This window comes from Heliangelus exortis, chromosome 18, assembly GCF_036169615.1.
Source record: "Heliangelus exortis chromosome 18, bHelExo1.hap1, whole genome shotgun sequence".
In the NCBI taxonomy this organism is placed as follows: domain Eukaryota; kingdom Metazoa; phylum Chordata; class Aves; order Apodiformes; family Trochilidae; genus Heliangelus; species Heliangelus exortis.
In genome coordinates this window covers 3,828,462-3,847,482 of record NC_092439.1, presented here as the reverse complement: position 1 = coordinate 3,847,482, position 19,021 = coordinate 3,828,462, and the positions used below count along the sequence as shown (strand labels likewise).

The following is a 19,021-nucleotide window of genomic DNA, read 5'->3' as shown; positions in this document are numbered from 1 at the left end:
GTAACAGCTTCAGTGCTCTAAACACACAATGCTCCCAAAATTCACATTGATGCATACATTACCATTCCCTGCTCTGTTCTCCTCTCAGGGTAAGGATTTGCACCCATGCACAAGCAAGCAGCACGGAGCAGCTGTAACACAGGAGATGCAGAGAAGTCCTCCCTCCTCACATCCAATTTTCCAGCTGAGTAGATTTCACTTCAAGAACGTCCAGCATTGTGACACAAGTCAATATTATTAAGAAATTCCCCCTCTTCAGTGCACCTCCCTTTGCATAACTCATCAGAAGGCTTAATAAAAGTTCAATTCTACTTACTGACTCCTACTTGTATTTCAAGCTTAATTATTTAAACCATCATTACCCAGACTGGATCAACACACCTTCAAAGGGGCTCTCTTTGTGGCACGTGCCACCTAGGAGCTGTAGCTTTCTGGGGTGTCTTGCACCAGCCCCCCTTTCCTTCCTGCCATCCTGGACCTCCTTCCAGACAGACTGCAACACTCAGGGAAATATTAGGCAGTAGGAGTTGGTAATTCTTAGCAAGATTGACTTTCTAATGAAAACTACAGCAAATAGCTGTGCTGGAGAGGGAAGGTACTAAAGAGCTATGCAAATGTGTTTAAGTTGTTTGGATAGCAAAGGATGAACTGGGCTAACTGTACATTTTTATTTTTTAAATTATGGACTGTGATGATTACCTGCTGAAGTGGAAAAGAAAATTAAGCTGTGATGATACTAAGAAGAGCATACATAGCACAGATTATATCCCATTCTGTCCATGAGATGGGTTTTCACCAGTAGAAATTTCCCAGATGTGGCTGTCTTTGAAGTACCTGCATCATCCCACATCCTCCTTACTCACTGCACATTCCTTTTGTGTACAGATGCAACCTCTCACAATTCATGCAAGTCAAAAATCTGTCCCTTTTGTGGCACAGACCAGGATGTGCCTCAAGATGCTGCAGGGGGAAGAACAAAACCCGTGAGGAAATGGGCATCCTGGGCTTAGCCTGGCTTTCTCTACAAGAAAAAATAAGGTAATCTGAAAAAACTCTCAATCACCATATAAAGCAGGATTATTTCAGTGTCTGCCAATTGAATCCAAGGAGAATAATTTTATTGGGGTTGTAGCTCTCACTTATGAAAGGCTAACTTCAGTTTTTTTGTTTTCCATGGGAAAAATTTGCTCTCACTCAGTTTCCACTGGTGTTTTGAGTAGGACCCAAGTGGAAAATAAAATTAACATGTTGAGTAAGCTTTATTCCTCTTTAATTTGTTATTGCTGTCATTAAGAGTCTTTTATTTTACTTAGGCTGATTGTTACAGGAACAACAATAGAAATGTTATCAATCTCTATGTTGGATGTTTCCTGGTTCAGTTTTTCCATAGGGTGAACCTTTTCCATTAATGATGGAGGAGTCCAGAGAGTGCTGGGAACACAGAGGCAAAGAAACAGAGTAACACTCTGGGTATTTAGAAAGGGATATAAATGAAATTTGTTTCTGTCTTGATATACCAGAATTAGTGAAGTAGATACAAAAAATCAGAACCAGTTGGTTCACACCAGGGAACAGACTCTTACAGTTTCACATACTGCAAAAGCACAAGCTTTTGAAATATTACATTAACAACAATTTCTACATGCACAGTACCTCACCAGCAGAAAAGTTTCTTCTTGTCCCTTCTTTCTTTGTTGCTGGATAATATTAAAAATTCTGCTTTTAACTGAAGTTAATTACCTACCTATGAATTTCACACAAGGTTGAATAATGTATCAAGCAATACGTGTTTAAGCTCTTGTGCTGAACCTGGAAAACAGAACCACTCTTCAGGTTCCAGTCCAATTACATAAAGGAAACATAAACTGACTGCTTTTTAAACTTATTTAATCACATAAACCCTGGTGCAACTCATCTGCAGTGATCACAGCATTAAATGCTTTTCCCTATGTTTTCCCTTGCCTTCTCATCTAATATAATATTTGTCTTTTAACTGGAGATCACTTTTTGTTGCATTTGAAAACTCTTAAATGTTGTTATAGAATTAATCCATGTTGTAATAGCAGTAGTAAATTGTACCTACCCCCCAAACTGTACCCACATAGGAAGGGTGTGAGCTTTTCTGACTTAATCCAGAAGATCAGTCACAGCTGGGCTGTGACATGCTACAAACCTTGGTAGACATGCAATTTTTATTTTCAAATAATTCAAACCAAAGAAAATGGCAAGTCATTACTACAAGGAACTTCAGCCACTATTAAATAGAGACACAGCCCTGAATGAACAAGAAGACTTAAAAACTTACTAGCAGCCTACCTTATTTGTTTTGTTAGCAGCTGTATCTCCCCAAACTAGCTTTCCAAATCCTCTGTAGAGCTTTACCTATTTGAAGTTGAGGCTTTGTTTTTATCTGGATCACAGAAACTGTATCTCTCATTACAGCACAGCCCACAGGACAGAATTTAAAAGGTCAAACTAAGGTGCACCCAGAGAAATCCTATTAGAAACCCCAGCATGATGCACACTGAGGAGACATTCAGTAATAAAGGACCAGGAGCTTCCAAGTTAGTCATGCTCAGCTGCTCTCTGAGGGGCAGAACCAGGAAAACAGTTTTAGAGCTTAGCTACACATTTAAAAGCCCTGCAGAAGATGAGCAAGGTTATTTTCACCAAATTATACAGTATAAAATTACCCAAAGTTTGTTAAGAAGATTCCAATGGAAGAAGTTCCTTCTTACCTTAGTCCCTTAAAAAAGGTCCTAACATTATTTTAATGGCAGAACTAATGTTTTAATGTTCAGAGATCACCAAGAAAATACTTTAATCTTTGCTTCTTGAAATCATCTTTGAAACCACTTTCAATGAAAATATACAATACAAGCATATGAACTGCAGTGTTACACTTAGTTCCAACTCTATTGCAGTTTGAAGCATTTAAACAGCACAACAAACATGTCAATCCTTGCTTTTCTGTAAGCAGCCAAACCAAATTCATCACTGCAGCAATTGCTGCTATTTGTTTATAGTATTTTTCCTAAAGCTGCTAAAAATACACACTTCCATCAACATATGGTGCAACTGGCAAGTAGAGAAAATAGTGTAGCCACAAATAAATGAGCCAAGACTGGAGAGATGGAGAAATTTGCAGTTAGACAGAGAAGAAGGAAATTGGCAACGACATTATGTAACATACCTGGTTCTTTTATTTGGATAAAAGTCACTGAAATGTGATACAATTTTTTAGGTATAGAAGTGTAATAAAAATAGTCTTTGTTGCTGAAATGCAGCAGTTGGTTCCAAACTTATTCCACTTGTGATTTTCCAGCTCCTACTCAGGGGCACTGGCATGTGATTTAGCTTTGCACAAGGATTTTTTCCAGCTGGAGAATAAAACAATATTTACAGATCATATTTACTGTTCCTCACAACAAGCTTTTAATCTGATTTTTCTCACCTAGAAGTCTCATGCAGCCCCAAACCATCTTTCTTGCCTTCCCTACATCATGTGAAGACCAGCAGAATCCAATTTCATCATCAGTCTTCCATATCCCAGTGCAAAAGCATCCAAACAGTGCTCTCTCGATTTGGGTAAACCATTCATATAAAAACCCAAGAGTTTACCATTTTTGGGGCATCTAGAAACAGTTATCAACAGTTAAATCTAACATTTACATTTGATATTTTCCAAAGTTATATGTCACAGTGTCTTCACTGAAGGCTGTAGGTCTGCTTTGTGTCCTTCACTGCCAAGGTTATAAAGAGGGACCGTGGATCCTTCCTGTTTTTGCAGACTGTTATCTTCCCTCTCAAGGCCTCACCTGCAAAAGAAAAAGGAAATCACTATTCTTACATGACTGAATCATGCACAGAAATAGCAAAGATGCACTACACACCCTCATGGTGCAAAGCTGTTGCAAATTTATCAGCACTAAACAAATCTACAAAGGTTTCCTTTAGATTTTCAAAGCATTAAGCAGGGGTCATGACAACAAACATCAAATCAAACTGACTGCTGTTCAACCCAGTGAGTTGCTGAGGTGCTTCTGGTGCTTTATTTCTCAGGTGCCACACCCAAAGAGTTGATATGCCAATTATTTTACTTGTAATTGATTACTTCAAGAGAAATAGATTTGCCAGGAAGAAGGACAAGGTAGAGAAAAAAGGGTGTTAGAGCTCCTCTCCAGCTGGGAAGGTTAACCTGGTTTGAACAGACATTTTCAGAACTGCTGCAAAATTAATTATTTGATTCTTTTTAAATCCAATGATGTTTAAATGTTTTAAAAATTGTTTAGACTAAAGAGTCCCTAAGAAAACTAAAAAGCCATGGTTTAAACTAATCCATACCATAATCTTTGCATTTAAAACATTAATACAAAGAAATACAAGTAAAAATCTAAACATCTAAAAATTTTATAAATTCTAGCTAACTTCATAGAGCAGAACCCTCAGATTATTTTTGCAAAAGCTGCTAATGAAACAAAGCATTCAATTTTTCTCAGCTATTCTATATGCAGTAACCACATTAGATCTGCCTTTCCAAAGAGTCTTTTCTGAGGGCTGAAGCAAACAACAGCAGTGCAACCAAGTAACAGAAAGGCAGTTCTGAACAATTAATCAATGTCACGTAGATAGAAAATGACTGATGTTTTTTCACCATTCTGCTGTCCTGTGAGCTGCCTGGAGGAAGCTGTCTCAGGGACTCAGCTGCATCACCTTGCTCTTATCACGCTCAGTTGAATGCAAGTAAACCACACAGTGCCATTGCAGTTTGATTAGGACAAAACTGAATCCATTACAATTCCCTGCCTGCATTTTTATTATTCCTTGGGGAGTCCTGAAATTTGTCCCCAAAAAGAGAAAAACAAAAGAACTCAGCAGAACTGCTGCACAAGCTTACCAGCACAGGGGAAAAAAAAAACCCCATCCCTCCTTCCATACTGATCCTTTGCTCCATAATCCAGGCCTGATTACACGCTCTACAGAACCCCCTATATGTGTGCTCTGAGCACTTGAAATACTTTATTTTGATTCTGACTTTTACCAGCAGTGAAACTGCAAGCAAATATGTTTCATTTGCATTTGTGAAATACAGTCTGTGAGTGAAGATCCCTCTCAGTCCAAGAGTCAAAGCAATGAGAATGTTTAGACTTAAACAACCTTATTTTTCAGTCTCTAACTTGATCAATCTTAAAGGATTTGTCTGAACCCAAAGAATCCAGGCAGTCTCTTGCATGCATTTCTGTAACATTTATTTAAAGCTTGAAATGATTTGTGGCAAAGAACTCGTAATGTGAAGAATTAGTCTGCCTTTCAGTACAGCCTGGTGTCCCATCTCTCTTCAATTATGAAAAAGCTTGAAAGAGTTACTGAAGGTTACCCAGTAATCACAATCTTTCAGGTTTTCTTCTTCTTCCAGTAGTAGAGCTTTATGAAGCTGCCAGTGGGCCAAGTAAAAACATGGTACTCAAAGCCTTTTTCACCTTCCATTAAAATTTCAATATCTTATGAAAGATCTCACTGGAGTTGCTTCAAAGATAGCTGCTAAAAAAGTGAAATGGATTTGGCTTGAAGACAGTTAAACTACCAAACTGCTGGTGAGAAATACCTTGATAAATCCCCTACATTGCAATAACCACAGGCTTTTAAGGGGTAGACATCCATGTCTTCACAGCTATAGAACAGCAAGCTTTGACACCACTCTTCATGGTAAGGTTGCCCTCATTTGAGGCTGACAATTTACATATGATCTAGTTTTCCACTCCACTTTAGACAAACTGAATCCACCCTCTTATGCAACACTGAGGTTTAGCATCCAACTGAAAAAAAGCAAGTCCCAAAAGCATCACTCTGGAAGAGCTGGCTGGAAAGTACTTTCCATACAACACCTATTTTCTGAAAAGCAAAAAGAACAATGAAAGACAGAAATAATTTGTGGTGAGACCAAAAGCTCACCTAGAACTACTCCTATTCCACTACTTTTTGTAGTACCTACACTAAACTTCACAGCCTTGCCCCAACCTTTCTCTATCAGCAGTTGTGACAAAATTCTAAGAAACTTGATTGTTTGTATGAGCCACATCCTCTTGCAGTTGCAGAACTTGCCAAGGTGGGCACACAGAATGGCACAAGAAGTCCATCCACATGCTCCTGTCTAGAGAAAGAACTTGAATTATCTTTCATTGCAATGAAACAGCCATGGGAAGGGAGTCTCTCAGTTTAGTGCCTGAAATACACACTTCCAAACGTCTCCAAAGTCAGCAGGATGATTTTACACTGCAGATTTCATGAGTACAAGATTTAGTCTGACTTCAAAATCCAAGTTTTAACAATTACTGGATTTTAGAAGTGAGCATCATTACTTGTGAGTAAACAACTGACAGTGCTCTGCAGACACTACATTGCAGCTGTAGACAGGCAAAACAGTAAAATCTCAATTAGAGACCAAATTATCCAACTGGGATACATAATATTGAGTTATTTCAGCATAAGAGCAAAACATTCAGACAGATTAATTGTGCCAGTGTTGTTTTCCTACTTTTAACAAAGCTCTCTAGGTAGACAAATTAACATTTTTCAGTCTGCAAACTTACAAACAGATACCCAATTATGGAGAGTGGGGAGTTAAAGATAATCAAGGATTTTACAGGGGCTTAGTCATGTGAGTTTTACTTCAGTTTTGCTGAGTTAGCCCCTTCTAGCACCATGGAAAAACAAATCAAGGTTTTATTTCCACTGCAACACAATATCAAGAACACAAAATGCTGTTTCACTGCTAGTAGGATTTGCCTGCACACATATCTGGGTTCTACCTTAATGCACTGTTACTGAAAAGATTGTGTGGACCCTTTAAAATACTTTTATAAGCATTTTTTTTAGTAAATGCTTGAGACAAGCAAATGAGAATGATATTTTGTATATAGTTTTCTTTCAATGAAAGAAAGAGACCTCATGTTTTCGACCATTAGTAAGGAAGAGATTCTGCTTTGGCATCTCCATTTCAAAATAAAGATGTTTTCAAGCAATTAAAGTGGTTGCTAAGTGAAGATTTGAACTCTGTGGGGATTCTACAATACAATACTCTTGTCTGAGAAAACATAGTTCTTCTGGCAATAAAATGTAATTTGGCTTATTTCTCCAGTTTCTTTAGTTTTAGTGCATGCTAAGCACTTAAAACCTACCCACATGCTGATGCTATTTTGTTTTACTTCATTGTACACAGCTTCAAGTCTGTGAGGATGAAAACCAGCCCTTCAGAATACATGAGTGATAAAAGACCAGCCTCCACTTCCACATTAAATCTAAACCAAATCAACAGAAATTAACTAGTAAAACAATACACAAAGCCATCTACCACAATTGGGTATCCAGCTGAAATTCAGTGGCAATTAATGAATATTAATTAGGCTGCAACTTTCATTGCCTCATTCTCCAGCTCTTTGGACCTGGATTAAACCTCTCCCAGCTCACCTCAGAATTTGCAAACACTGCACACCCAGCACAGGCTGCAGCAGGAGTGGCAAAGGAGAGAGGATTCATTGCAAGCCTCATCCTTTGGCTTGATCATGTTATTGTCAGAGATCAAAACATTGTCTTTTTTATGGCTGAGAAAATAGATCTGTTCTTACACCACAATCCAGAATCCAACCACTGAGAATATTAGGTGGTTCACACTTCAGAAAGTTCAAAGTAAAAGTGAATGTTTGGTTTAAAAAAAAAAAAAAATAAAAATCTCCTGAATTAAGCAACATTGCTAAGTAAGTCTCAGGAAATACCTTCTGCCCTGATGGACTTATATCATCCATGAACAAACATCCTACAGAAGTTAAAATTGCTATCACAAAGGAAAAGGAAACTCCATCAGAAGTTCTTTTGGAAGCACTCTCTAACACTGGATATAACAGACAGAGAATCCTAAATTAAATTGGTAATTTTATATAAAATATAAAATAAGAGGGAATGGGTAAAAGGATAGGAAAGGGAAATTTTAGTTATGGCACAGAGGAGACAGGTAGAAAGAAGAGGAGAGACCTAACAAGATTTGTTAAGGGAATGACTTGGAGAAATATGAATTAGTAAAGAGAAAAGAAGGAGTTACAGCAAAAGTGTTCTGGAAAGTCAGCTGGGTTGTGTTCACTGGTTCAAAGCACACTGTTTCTCAGTTGTCTTCTGAAAGTCACTGCACCTCAACTTCTGGAGCCAGACACACCTCCAAGTAATTTCACACATTTGGTAAATGTCAAATGATCCAAGTAATATTAAATAATGTGCATATTCTAACAAATGTCATTGCACTTAAAGAAATTTCACTTCACACTCTCTGACATTGAAATTTAATGAGTTGCAGCAAGGAGACCTTAACCAGCCTTGTCTAGAAAGAGAATTCAGGACAAGCCAAGTACAAACACATCCCAAGAACTGACAGGACCTAAGAATAAGAATACAGAAATCAAAATTAAAATATAAAGTCAAAGGATGAAAGAGAGATGACTTCTCAAATAACACAGACAACAGAGCCTTTAGGAGAGAAGCTCCTGGTAGAAGAGGCAACTGCAAAAGTGGTTTAGTTGGGTGCAGATGCTGCTTTCACAGCACTTTCACAATTAGGACTGTTAAGAAAGGCAGTTCCAATTTCCTTAATATTTGTCTATGGTACTTTTAATTCTCTTGACCCCAATTTCTTTTCCATCATTCACCTAGGGTTTTGTATGCTTTTGCCCTTAATGGCTGGTCTATTTATAAACTTTCAGGTCAGGGTCATATATTCCCATGAGTTTATTAACTGACCAGCAGAAATGAACCCTTCTCAGAGGTTCCTCCCTTGGTCCTCCAAGTTTGTAAAGAAAAAAGGCCTTCAAAGATGACTAATTCACCATTAGGTAAGGGTGATACAGAGGTGAGTGAATATCTAATGGTTAGATGGACAAAATAAACCTCCCAAAACCCCCTTAAAACCAGTCTTAAAGAAAGTGCAGCTCTACAGGAACCTAAGAACATAAGTAATGCTAAAAGAAAAAAAAAATATGGAACACAGCTTTTGTCTTACATTATTCTGCCTCAGAGATGTTTTGATACACAAGTCTTCTCACCAAAATTACAGAGTATAAGGCATATCCCCACTTAGAGATATATATGCAGACATTTATATGTATTTTTACCTAATTTTGTAGAAAGTAGATAGACATTTCCCAGTGCTTTGCTAGGAAAAAAAACCCCATAGCAGCAATCTAAGATTTATTTACTATCTCTTTTTAACACTTATATAATTCTTAAAGTATTTAAGATACCAATAAGAGCAGTGAAACAACCATTGTTGCACCACAACTCAATTTAAATGTACCTGCTTCTACAGGAATTGGTTTCTCCAGGAGAAAAAGTGTCTGTTTCCAGTGTGTCTTGGTACACTGGGGACCAGTTGAAAACAAGACCTGCAATGGAAGAGTTCAAGAGTTTGATTAAGGACAACATTTTTGATATCACACCACATCAATCAATTACCAAACAGCAAAATAAGTCTCACTGCCAAACACCCCAAGGCAGAATAAAATTAAAACACATTCTCACCTCCCAAAGACATTTTAAAAATGCATAAACTCAAATACTCACCTTGTTGTGACAGTTCTTCTCAAAAAATATATCAAAATAACCAGCAATTGCCTATGAGAAAAAGAGGAAATTGCAAATAGGATAAAGGAATAACAAGTGACACCTGAGAAAGAGTATATCATTAATATATACATTTGGTGGTATTTTTACTACTTTTCAAGACTTTAACAGGAACAACCTTAGATTTATGCTTTCAAGAATGCTACAATTAATGTGATAACAGCTTGATTTTTTTGTATTTTTTTTTAATTTTATTTTTCCTCTCTAGTTTAAATCCAGATTTGACCAACATGGTGTAGAATACAAAGTGTTAAAGCAAGAAAGCCTACGTTAAAGCACCTGTGTTAACTTTTCAATGAGGGAACTGCAGAGAAACCTGGAAAGTTCCAGACTCTGATAGGATCAAATATTCTTTAAAAATGAACGAAGAAGACACCGAGAGACATTTGTGACAAATGAGCACCAGATGTTGAAAACAGTGACTCTTCCATCCCTGAAGTGAAGTCCTATCACTCAATGCTGAGAATCTAATTCCTGAGTGAATTACAGCCCTGTCTCTAATATGCCTTTTTGAGTAAAGATTGAGAAGGTTTTGACAAAATTATATTGACCCATCAGACTATTTCTATTGATGCACAAACTTTTCTGGACATCAGTCAGAGATCAAAGTCATAAAAATATTTCTTTTATCACCAGGTCAATACTGTTGATATGCATACCAGAAAGACCTAGGATATGATTACTAGAGAAAGGAAAATAAGGTGTTTTCCTTTGAAACTGGACACGAACCTGTGTTAGTGTCACACCATCCTCATAGTGAAGAAATTCCTCTTTATGTCTAATTCAAATCCCCTGTCTCAGCTTTAAACCATTCCCCTCTTGTTCCACTGCTTCAGCACTTGTGGAAGTTCCTCTCCAGCTTTCCTGTAGCCCCTTCAGGTACTGGGAGGTGCTCTAAGGTCTCCCCAGAGCCTCTCAAGCCTGTCAAGGTCCCTCTGGATGGCCTTGCTTCTCTCCAGTGTGCCACACAGCTTGGTGTCATCAGGAAATGTGCTGAGGGTGCACACAATCACACAAGAGCCCATCCTTTATATTTAAATGCAATTTGTTGAAATAATTCTGTACCAGTCAAGTTAAAACCTTTTCTTTTAATTTCACTTTGGAGCACTACCACAAACTGCAGTAGTTATACCAGCCAATCATCAACTTCTATTGGATATGCAACACTACAAATAAAGACAATTCCAATGTTTACAGCTTGAAGGAAGATTAAGTTCTCCCTCCTTGTTAAATTTAATGCATGCAGCTAAGCAGCAAGATGTAAGTGGAAAAAAACCAAAACCACAAACAAGTAGCATACTAGAAGCAATCACAGGCACAAGGATATAAAAATGGAATATAGGACTGGCCAGATTTTTATTAAAGGTGGCATCTTTTTACAAGAAGTCAAACTAAAGGAAAGGAACAAGCAAATAACATTTCCATAAATTCAAAACAATGTTTTACAACTACTGCCTTCGTTTCTTTTCTTTTTTTTAAAACATAAAGATAACAGTTATTTTTTCCCCTGCAGTTTTCCTCTTTTTGCTCCACCTTTGGCAGCTCATTTACAACCTCAGCAACAACTAATCAGCAAGACTTAGGCCTCCTCTGGAAGAATCTTTCAAGTGCCAGTCTCTTGATTACCATGAAAGAGGAAAACAAAAATAATGACTTCTACACTGGTAATAAATAACTGCAACTCTAACCTGACACATGGTCTAGTCTTAAAGGATGTTAAATATTAGGAAACACTACAGAAATATTATTCTTCCTATTCTCAAATAGATTACCAGGAGAAAAGCAGAGCTATGAGGACAAAAACTCCAACCCCAGAACAAAATCTCCGTATTTACCCTGGGAACTGAAAAACTTAAAGAACTAAGGAACTATTTAGGAATAGATGGGTATTACTGGGACTGCAAAGCATCATCCTTAAATGCCAACAAAGAATTCACTCAACTAAAAGCAAAATACTCCTGACATTACAATAGCAGCCAGTAAATTCTACCTGATTTTGTGAAACTTGGGATTTGATGAAAGCTCATGTAAAGTAGCTTTAGGTCTTCAGCCATCACTGAGGGTTTCTAAGGGGTTCACACAGACATATGAAAAAAATGCAAATGAAGCATGTCCTCCCAGTAAGATTCACTTGCCTTCAACAGATTTTTCTTTCCTCCCAGATAAATTATTTTGAGCCTATTTTTCTCCCCATTCATTCACCTAACACATACCAAATGTGTTAAGATCACAAAAAGCTTTAACATAAGTAATAGATTAATATTAATACACATTAGTTATGCCCTTAACTGTAATGGGAAGACGACTCAAAAATTAAATTCAAATATATCTGAATACTAAGGCTTTTTTCTGAAGAAAATGTCTGGATGTACACACAGCATTTTAACAGGATAAAACAAATGAGACTGCTTGACTCCTTATGAGAACTCACAAAGGCAACCTTACCAATTCACTTAGGAACAAGGAAATTAAAAATTATCATCATGGCTATCACCTACAGTGAGTAATTTATCATTCTTGCTCTTCACTAGTATCATGTTCCAACAGTGAGTGGCTACAGCAAATACAATTAGACAGCTGGCCACAGAAGTGGGAGATAATGTGCTTTTGATGGAGTTTATCCAAGCATGGAGATGGAATGTTTGTCACCCACACAGCAGAGCTGCTGCATTTTTATCACAGAGAAAAGAAACCCCTCACTATTAAAAACCCAACAATTCTGTGTTTTAAAAAGATTGAGAATTTGGATATTACTGTAGAGAAGGCTACCAATAAGTAATGAGGTCAAACCCACAAATCCTGCTTCATAACATGATAAAGTGGTCTTTCCTTGAAAAAGGATCCAGGCATTCAAGGTGTGTTTAACTGTGATACCCAAAGTCAGATTTCCAACTTTCAGCCTGAAAAAAAGAGGTTTCTCACCTAAAATTAAAGACTTATACACTAATACTTATTGTTGGCTCCCAAGTGGAAGACTGGACATCAAGGGAATATCCAAAAAGATTTTAAGCAGCAAAATTTTTCCTTAGTCAAAAGAATTTTCACCAATCAACCTACTTCCTTTTTCTTCCTAAAGGTTTTAATATATCAGGCACGTTCTCTGGTTCATTATCTTTCTTTCACCCCCTTCCTCCCTCCCACTTTTCATAGACATCCCCTGCTTTTTGACAAGATCTCCTGGGAGCAATGAAGAGATACTGCCATTTTCCTCCCAGGGGATATTGGTATTCAGCTAGGAAATATCAACCTTGATGGACTCCCAGGGGAAATGCTCACAAACAAAAGGAAAAGTTTGTCAATTGATTTCCACAATGAGGGTAATCACCATTATATTTTATCTCAAAAGCTCACACAGTGATCAACTTAGAATACAATTAATGGAATATTTTCCTAGCAGCATCTACTGATATTAGCCAGATGTCTCATTAAAATCAGTAGTGACAACCCCTAGCTCTTCTCTAGGAAAATGCACTTTTGCAGGCTAATTGAATTTATTTTTGACCATTATCTTTGTTAGACTGAAATCAAGTCGACTTCTACTAAAAGTGCTTGGTAAAAATTTCATATAAATGATTCTGTGCAACCATTTCATGCTTTCAAAGTCTTCAGTTGTTGAAAGTTAAAATAATGAAAAGTAACCTTAATGCTGAAAGATACCACTTTGTGGTAAACCACAGGAGGAATGAAAGAAAAAAAATACTTGCTCTGAAAGAAATCCTTCACCATAATAACTTCTGAAAGTCTAAGCACCACAAATGAAGTCACACTGAAACTGCTTCATTTTGCTCCAGCTTTCCTTATCTCTCACATTTATTAGTTTGTTTTTTTTTTTTCTTAAAGACTTAATTGCTTTAGCACCCTAAGGAAGATGAGATGGAGAAAAAAACCCTGCATTGTGGCTCTGAATTTTGTCAGCTTTACATCTTACTGTCCTGTTACCAGACATGCAGACAAAGGGAGGAAGCAGCAGATCCAACCATGGCTCTTGTCTCCAGAGTTGTCAGTGAAGTTTAGATCTTCAACAATTAACAGGAGGTTGCACACTCAGTCTAGGAGGTCACAACCTGAGTACTTGCTAAATTACTTCTCATCAGTGCCAAGCTTCTCCAAAAACAAGCTCAGCAACACCATCTACACATTCCATCTGCTGACACATTTTCCCACAAGAATGTCTACTGTATCCTCTGCACCCACACAGTGCCCTTTAAAAGCAAAAATCAGGATGATTAAGTATAAAAAGCTAAAATTTGGGGAAATATAAGCTGCTCTTTTTGTGGGAAAAAAAAGCCAGTTGAACAACAAAATATGGATGCAAACAAGAAAACCATGACATGTTATTTTCTAAGGACAAATTGTAAGCTTAAAGCATCTCCTAAAAATTTTCAGTATAAATAATGGACTTTTATAGTTCATTTACTGCAAGGTTAGGCAGCCTGATATGATGGATGAACTGTCAACCCCCAACTAAACTTCTACAATCCATCATAGAAAGAGTGGAAATTTCACTCGTAGTGTCAATAAACCTAAATCATCAAGTGCAAAATACTTTAGAGTTCTGATCATTTTTTAGAACCTGCATTCACTCGAAAATTTCAGAAACACTGCTCTCCCCTCACTTTCCTCCCCTTCTCCCTGGAAGTTATAAAATGCAGGTGTACATCTTGATTTGTAAGTCCATGATACCCCAGCATCATAGAACAGAAATGAAGTTTTTATAAAGGTCTAGTGGTAGGGGAAACAATGTTCACAAAATAAGCTTTTTTACCCTATCCAAACATAGAGAACACCAAGATTTTGTAGAGACTTCTGTTAACTAATAAGTTATTCAAAAGAGACCACATTAAGAAAATTAATGTAGGGCTGAGCTGGAGCTTGGACTGAAATCAAACCTGACCCTGCCCTGAGGCAACTAAAATTACTCTGTGATTCTGTAGCTTAGAATTGCTGCTGAATGTAAAAATATATTACTAAAATAATAAAATCTTTAAATATTATCCTGCGTTTTCTTATTATTTAGTGTTTAAAAAGCTCAATACAACATTTAAAGACAACAGCAGACTTTCTCACCTCTATTGCATCTTTATTCCAACTGTCCTCCCTAACAGCAACACTACAAAAATGCTTCTATTTGATTATTTTCTTCCCTATTCCAACAAACCAAGCTGTGCATCATAACTAAGTCAAATCCAACAGGTATTCTCACTTAAGCACCAATTTAAGCATTTCCAAATATTAATTGGGATACCTAATTTGTTTTAGCTTTTAACACATGACATCTTTATTTCAAAAGTCACTCAGACCCTCACATGAATTATGTTAAATATAAATATTCAGATATCTTTTGTTTGTAACTTATACTTCAGAAATGCAACACAAAATACACAGCATAAGCTACATGCACACTTGAAGACAAAAATAGGGGACATTTTTCATTAATCCAAAAATCACTGTTTCTCTGTTTTCATATAACTAGCAGATACTGAATGACCAAGGAAAAAAAGCAACAAAATGAATGTATATTTATGTAAATTCATACAGAACAATGTTGGCCCAACTTCAAAGAAGTGTGTGAAAGATGACCTAGTATTGGGTTTTCATTTAATTCTACAACTCAGAGTGAAAACTCTTCTTCTTTTCTTACTTCTCTGGTATTTGTTAGAAAAATAGTATCCAATTGAGTGAGATCACAGATGCAGAACTGCTGGAGATTCTTCACTCAATTTAATGCAACATATTATCTAATACTAAAATGAATAATCTTGTGTTTGCTGTAATTAGAACTCCTTTCAGTCAAATTCCACAGACTTGCTAAAATTACTGTTCTTTTGAATGTGATACATATTAATTTTCATAAAGTCAAAATACTAATTTGCATAAAATAAAGCAAACACATGCAGGAAAAACCCTGATTATCAGATTCAGTATTTGATCCCCCTCAGTCCTCACACATAAAGTTAACAAACTTCCCTGCTTGTGAAAATGTTTGCCATATGAGCTGCTAAATATTTATTACCTGAGCCATAGTCTACCTTTCCCCTATTTTGTTTTTCACTGTTTTTACTAAACTCAGAAAAACTCTTCTGAGAATAATGATTGCATCATTTTTGAGCACAGTGGTAGCTGCCTGAACAGAATACTGTGGTTTCAGAAAAAGGGCTACAGAACAAAACAGAATGACCCAAATCCTGAGGCTCCTTATCTTTCCCTGGCCTCACCTACATTATTACTGGAGTTTTACATCCATCTCTCTTTACAAAAAGGGCTCATTTGACACCTCTGTACTGCAGAAATGAACGTTTCTGGGCAAGGACTGATGATAAATGAAGGTAAATTAATGCACTGTCTGCTAGTCTAATGCAGTACTGACCATACATGAAGAAACTAAGATTGTCTTACCGTGCACTTTGTGCTTGTTGTAATGGTCAGGGTGAAATCTGAAGAGAATTCTAAATCTGAAGTAGATGCAGTGTTACAGTCAATGTGCTGTCAAAAGGAATAATACAAATCTGTCAGTAACAGTTCTGAATTCAAATTAAGATCCTCCTTTGGATGAAGGTTGTTCAGTTGCTCCCATAATAAGAATTCTTCTAGGGTAATACTAAGGCAACTCTCCAAAAACTGAAGATTCACTTAAAACCCAGTGAATCACATAAACCCCTCTTTCTCAAATGCAAAAATGGACTAGGAGCAGCATGGAACTATAGGTGTGATCTGGAACAGGGTGATCTGAGCTCACCTTGCTCCAAAAAGTTGCTCTTAATGACTGCTGACCATTGTTCAGACTGAGTAGTTTTTACAGGCACCCTCACCTGTTTTACTCCTTTTCCATGAAGCCACCTGGTAAACTACAGTATGAAATCAATATGGGTTATAACTATGGGGTTTATTTGCCAGGTTAGTTTTGTATTCATCATAGAAAAATTGAGGTTGAAAGGGGCCTCTGGAGATGACTTATTTCACCCCACTGCTCAAAGGAGAGTCAACTAAAGCAGGTTGCTCACAACCATCCCCAAACAGCTTTTTAGTATTTCCAATGATTTTCTCTCTACAACCTCCCTGGGCAACCTGTGCTTCTGTTCAACTTGCCTCACTATAAAGCTTTCTTTCCTGATCTTTAAAGGCCTGGGGTTAAATCTCTGCCTGGTGTCTCATATCCTGCCTCTGAGCATCACTGAGAAGAGCCTGGCTCCACCTCCTGTAACTCCCACCATCACCACCAGGCATTTATATACACTGGGAACATCTCTGAGCCTTCTCTTCTGCAGACAAAAAAATCCCATCCCTTCCCACCTCTCCTCATATCACAGATGCTTGAGTCCCTTCATCACCTAGATGGTCTTTCACTGATTTCACTCCAGTATCTTCTGTAATAATATGATAAATTGGAACATTTTTAAACTTTCCCTAAAAAAACCCAATCAGTTTGTTCTGTGGAATGACTATTGATTAAAACAATTTACCTATAATGCTACTGTTGCTCAACTCATTAATTTTACTACTTTGTACAGTAACTCTGGCAAATAAGCTCATGCAATGACTTTAGGTTACTTTAAAAAACAGAATTGCCACTGAGAACAAATTAGTGTAAAACCTTGAGCATTCATAAAATGCTGCATGATGTGAAAACGGGTGAAAATGAGTGATCCTCCACTGAAAGATATTTTACAGTTTTACACTGAAATACCTAAGATGCCCCCTCCAACTCAGTACATGGAGCTGAAGAGGGAAGCAAGGTAGAAGACTATTTGCCAGGTTTGGGTTTTTTTGGTATAGTTCAAATTTCAGGTACACAACTTGTAATTTACTAAATGCAAGTCAGTTTGGGTTTGGATAAAAGAAAATGCAGAGCAAAGGAATCTATATACAGGAAAATAAAACTTGGTTAAGAAAACCCAGTTAACACAAGTCTTACAGCCTTAACACCAAGGACATTATTGGATTTTTGTAATTCTGAAGATGCTGATGTTTGTAGGTGCATTTTTTCCCCCTATTCCACAAAAAAAAGTAAACTTTTAACATGACTCCTAAAAATTCAGTAAGTATGGTACCTTAATGACACTGGCCATAGATACCACTGTGTTTGGATCCAGCACCTCCACAACAGCTTCTGGAATCACAGCCTTCTTCATGCAAGACATGTCAAAACCATATACATCTTCCCAGAAAAGTAGCTTCTCCACATGTTTATTCATATCTCCAACAGCCACTAAACTAATGGTGCAAATGTCAGGATAAACTGTAACAAAAGAAGGAGGTCAGTGAGATCTTATTTTAGACATGGATAATGGGGAATTTTTTTTCCTTTTTGCTTAAAGTGATTAACAATTAAAAAAAAACAAACAACTTTTTTCAGCTCTTGGACAAGACACTTTTTCTGCTGCTTCATTTTCTATAGTCCTTATTTGTCCAAAAAGCAAACTAGACACTGGAAACCTTTTTTCCACTCGCTACTGTGGTAACAATATTTCTTGCTCATGGTAAAATATCTTCCTAGTTGAATCCCAGTGCCAAGGAATTACTGGAAACTTGATGTCAATCTCTTAGCAATCTCTGTCCACTACTGATTGGAAAAGACACAAAAAAAAGCTGTTACAAACATGGCTGTCTACAACACTATCAAATAGTAAGAGAAACAATTTATATTTAGCTAGGTTTCTTTTCAGTTGGGAGTTTTAATACCTTTGAAGCCACAGATGTTGAATTACTGATCTGGCTTCAGAGCAAAATGCCTACTTATAAACACCTTATTTTATTTTTTGTTGATAAATGGAATAGCACTCGTAAAACTGAAGCTAAGTTTCTCTTTTCCTCCCGAAAATCTGCTGAACTGTAAAATTAATTTTGTCTTCAGCTCTGCTTGAAATCCAAGCTTGTTAAAATGAATAGGGAAAAATCATTAGTTTAGCATGGCAAGTCAGAAAAGCAGTATCTTTTGCCTTGTAAAATTCTAGTGACGAAACAGCAAATTGAAATTAGACCTTCTACATAGTGAGAGCAGATTTAGCCTGATGGAAATAATCTTATGTATATTAATGATAAAGAAGCCTTCTCTAAACATTTTTTGTTTCCATATGAAGATCTTGAAGTAAGCAACCATTTCAACATTTGCAGTGACTCATTTATACACAATATGAACACACTTTCCTTTTTCTGACTGTTTAGAAAATAATAAATAAATAAACATCAGCAAGCTTTAAATGGAATCATGTTGGAAAGCTATTGTCACCCCTACTTTGCAGATGAAGAACTCAATCAGAAGGTTTCTCCAAAACCAGCCTGCAATTAACAGTAAAAAGGCAGTTGACAAGAATCAAACCAGAAAAACATTCAGACTGTCTTGTCTGAAACAAAGGATTTG

General features: G+C 36.9%; 1 protein-coding gene across 3 annotated transcripts in view; it reads right to left on the bottom strand.

Moving 5' to 3' along the window:
* Positions 1-3,180: 3,180 nt before the first annotated feature.
* The window catches only part of PRMT3 (protein arginine methyltransferase 3), a 39,116-nt gene continuing 23,275 nt past the window's right edge, over positions 3,181-19,021 (bottom strand). For 2 of the 3 annotated variants that reach the window (XM_071761714.1, XM_071761716.1), the window contains 5 exons: positions 17,712-17,899; positions 16,060-16,146; positions 9,604-9,654; positions 9,338-9,425; positions 3,181-3,818 (listed from right to left, as the gene is read on the bottom strand). In XM_071761714.1, the coding sequence (XP_071617815.1) occupies positions 3,709-3,818; positions 9,338-9,425; positions 9,604-9,654; positions 16,060-16,146; positions 17,712-17,899 (524 nt within the window). In that variant the 3' untranslated portion in view covers positions 3,181-3,708. The remainder of the gene's footprint in view (positions 3,819-9,337; positions 9,426-9,603; positions 9,655-16,059; positions 16,147-17,711; positions 17,900-19,021) is intronic. The other variant, XM_071761715.1, reaches the window with a different exon arrangement.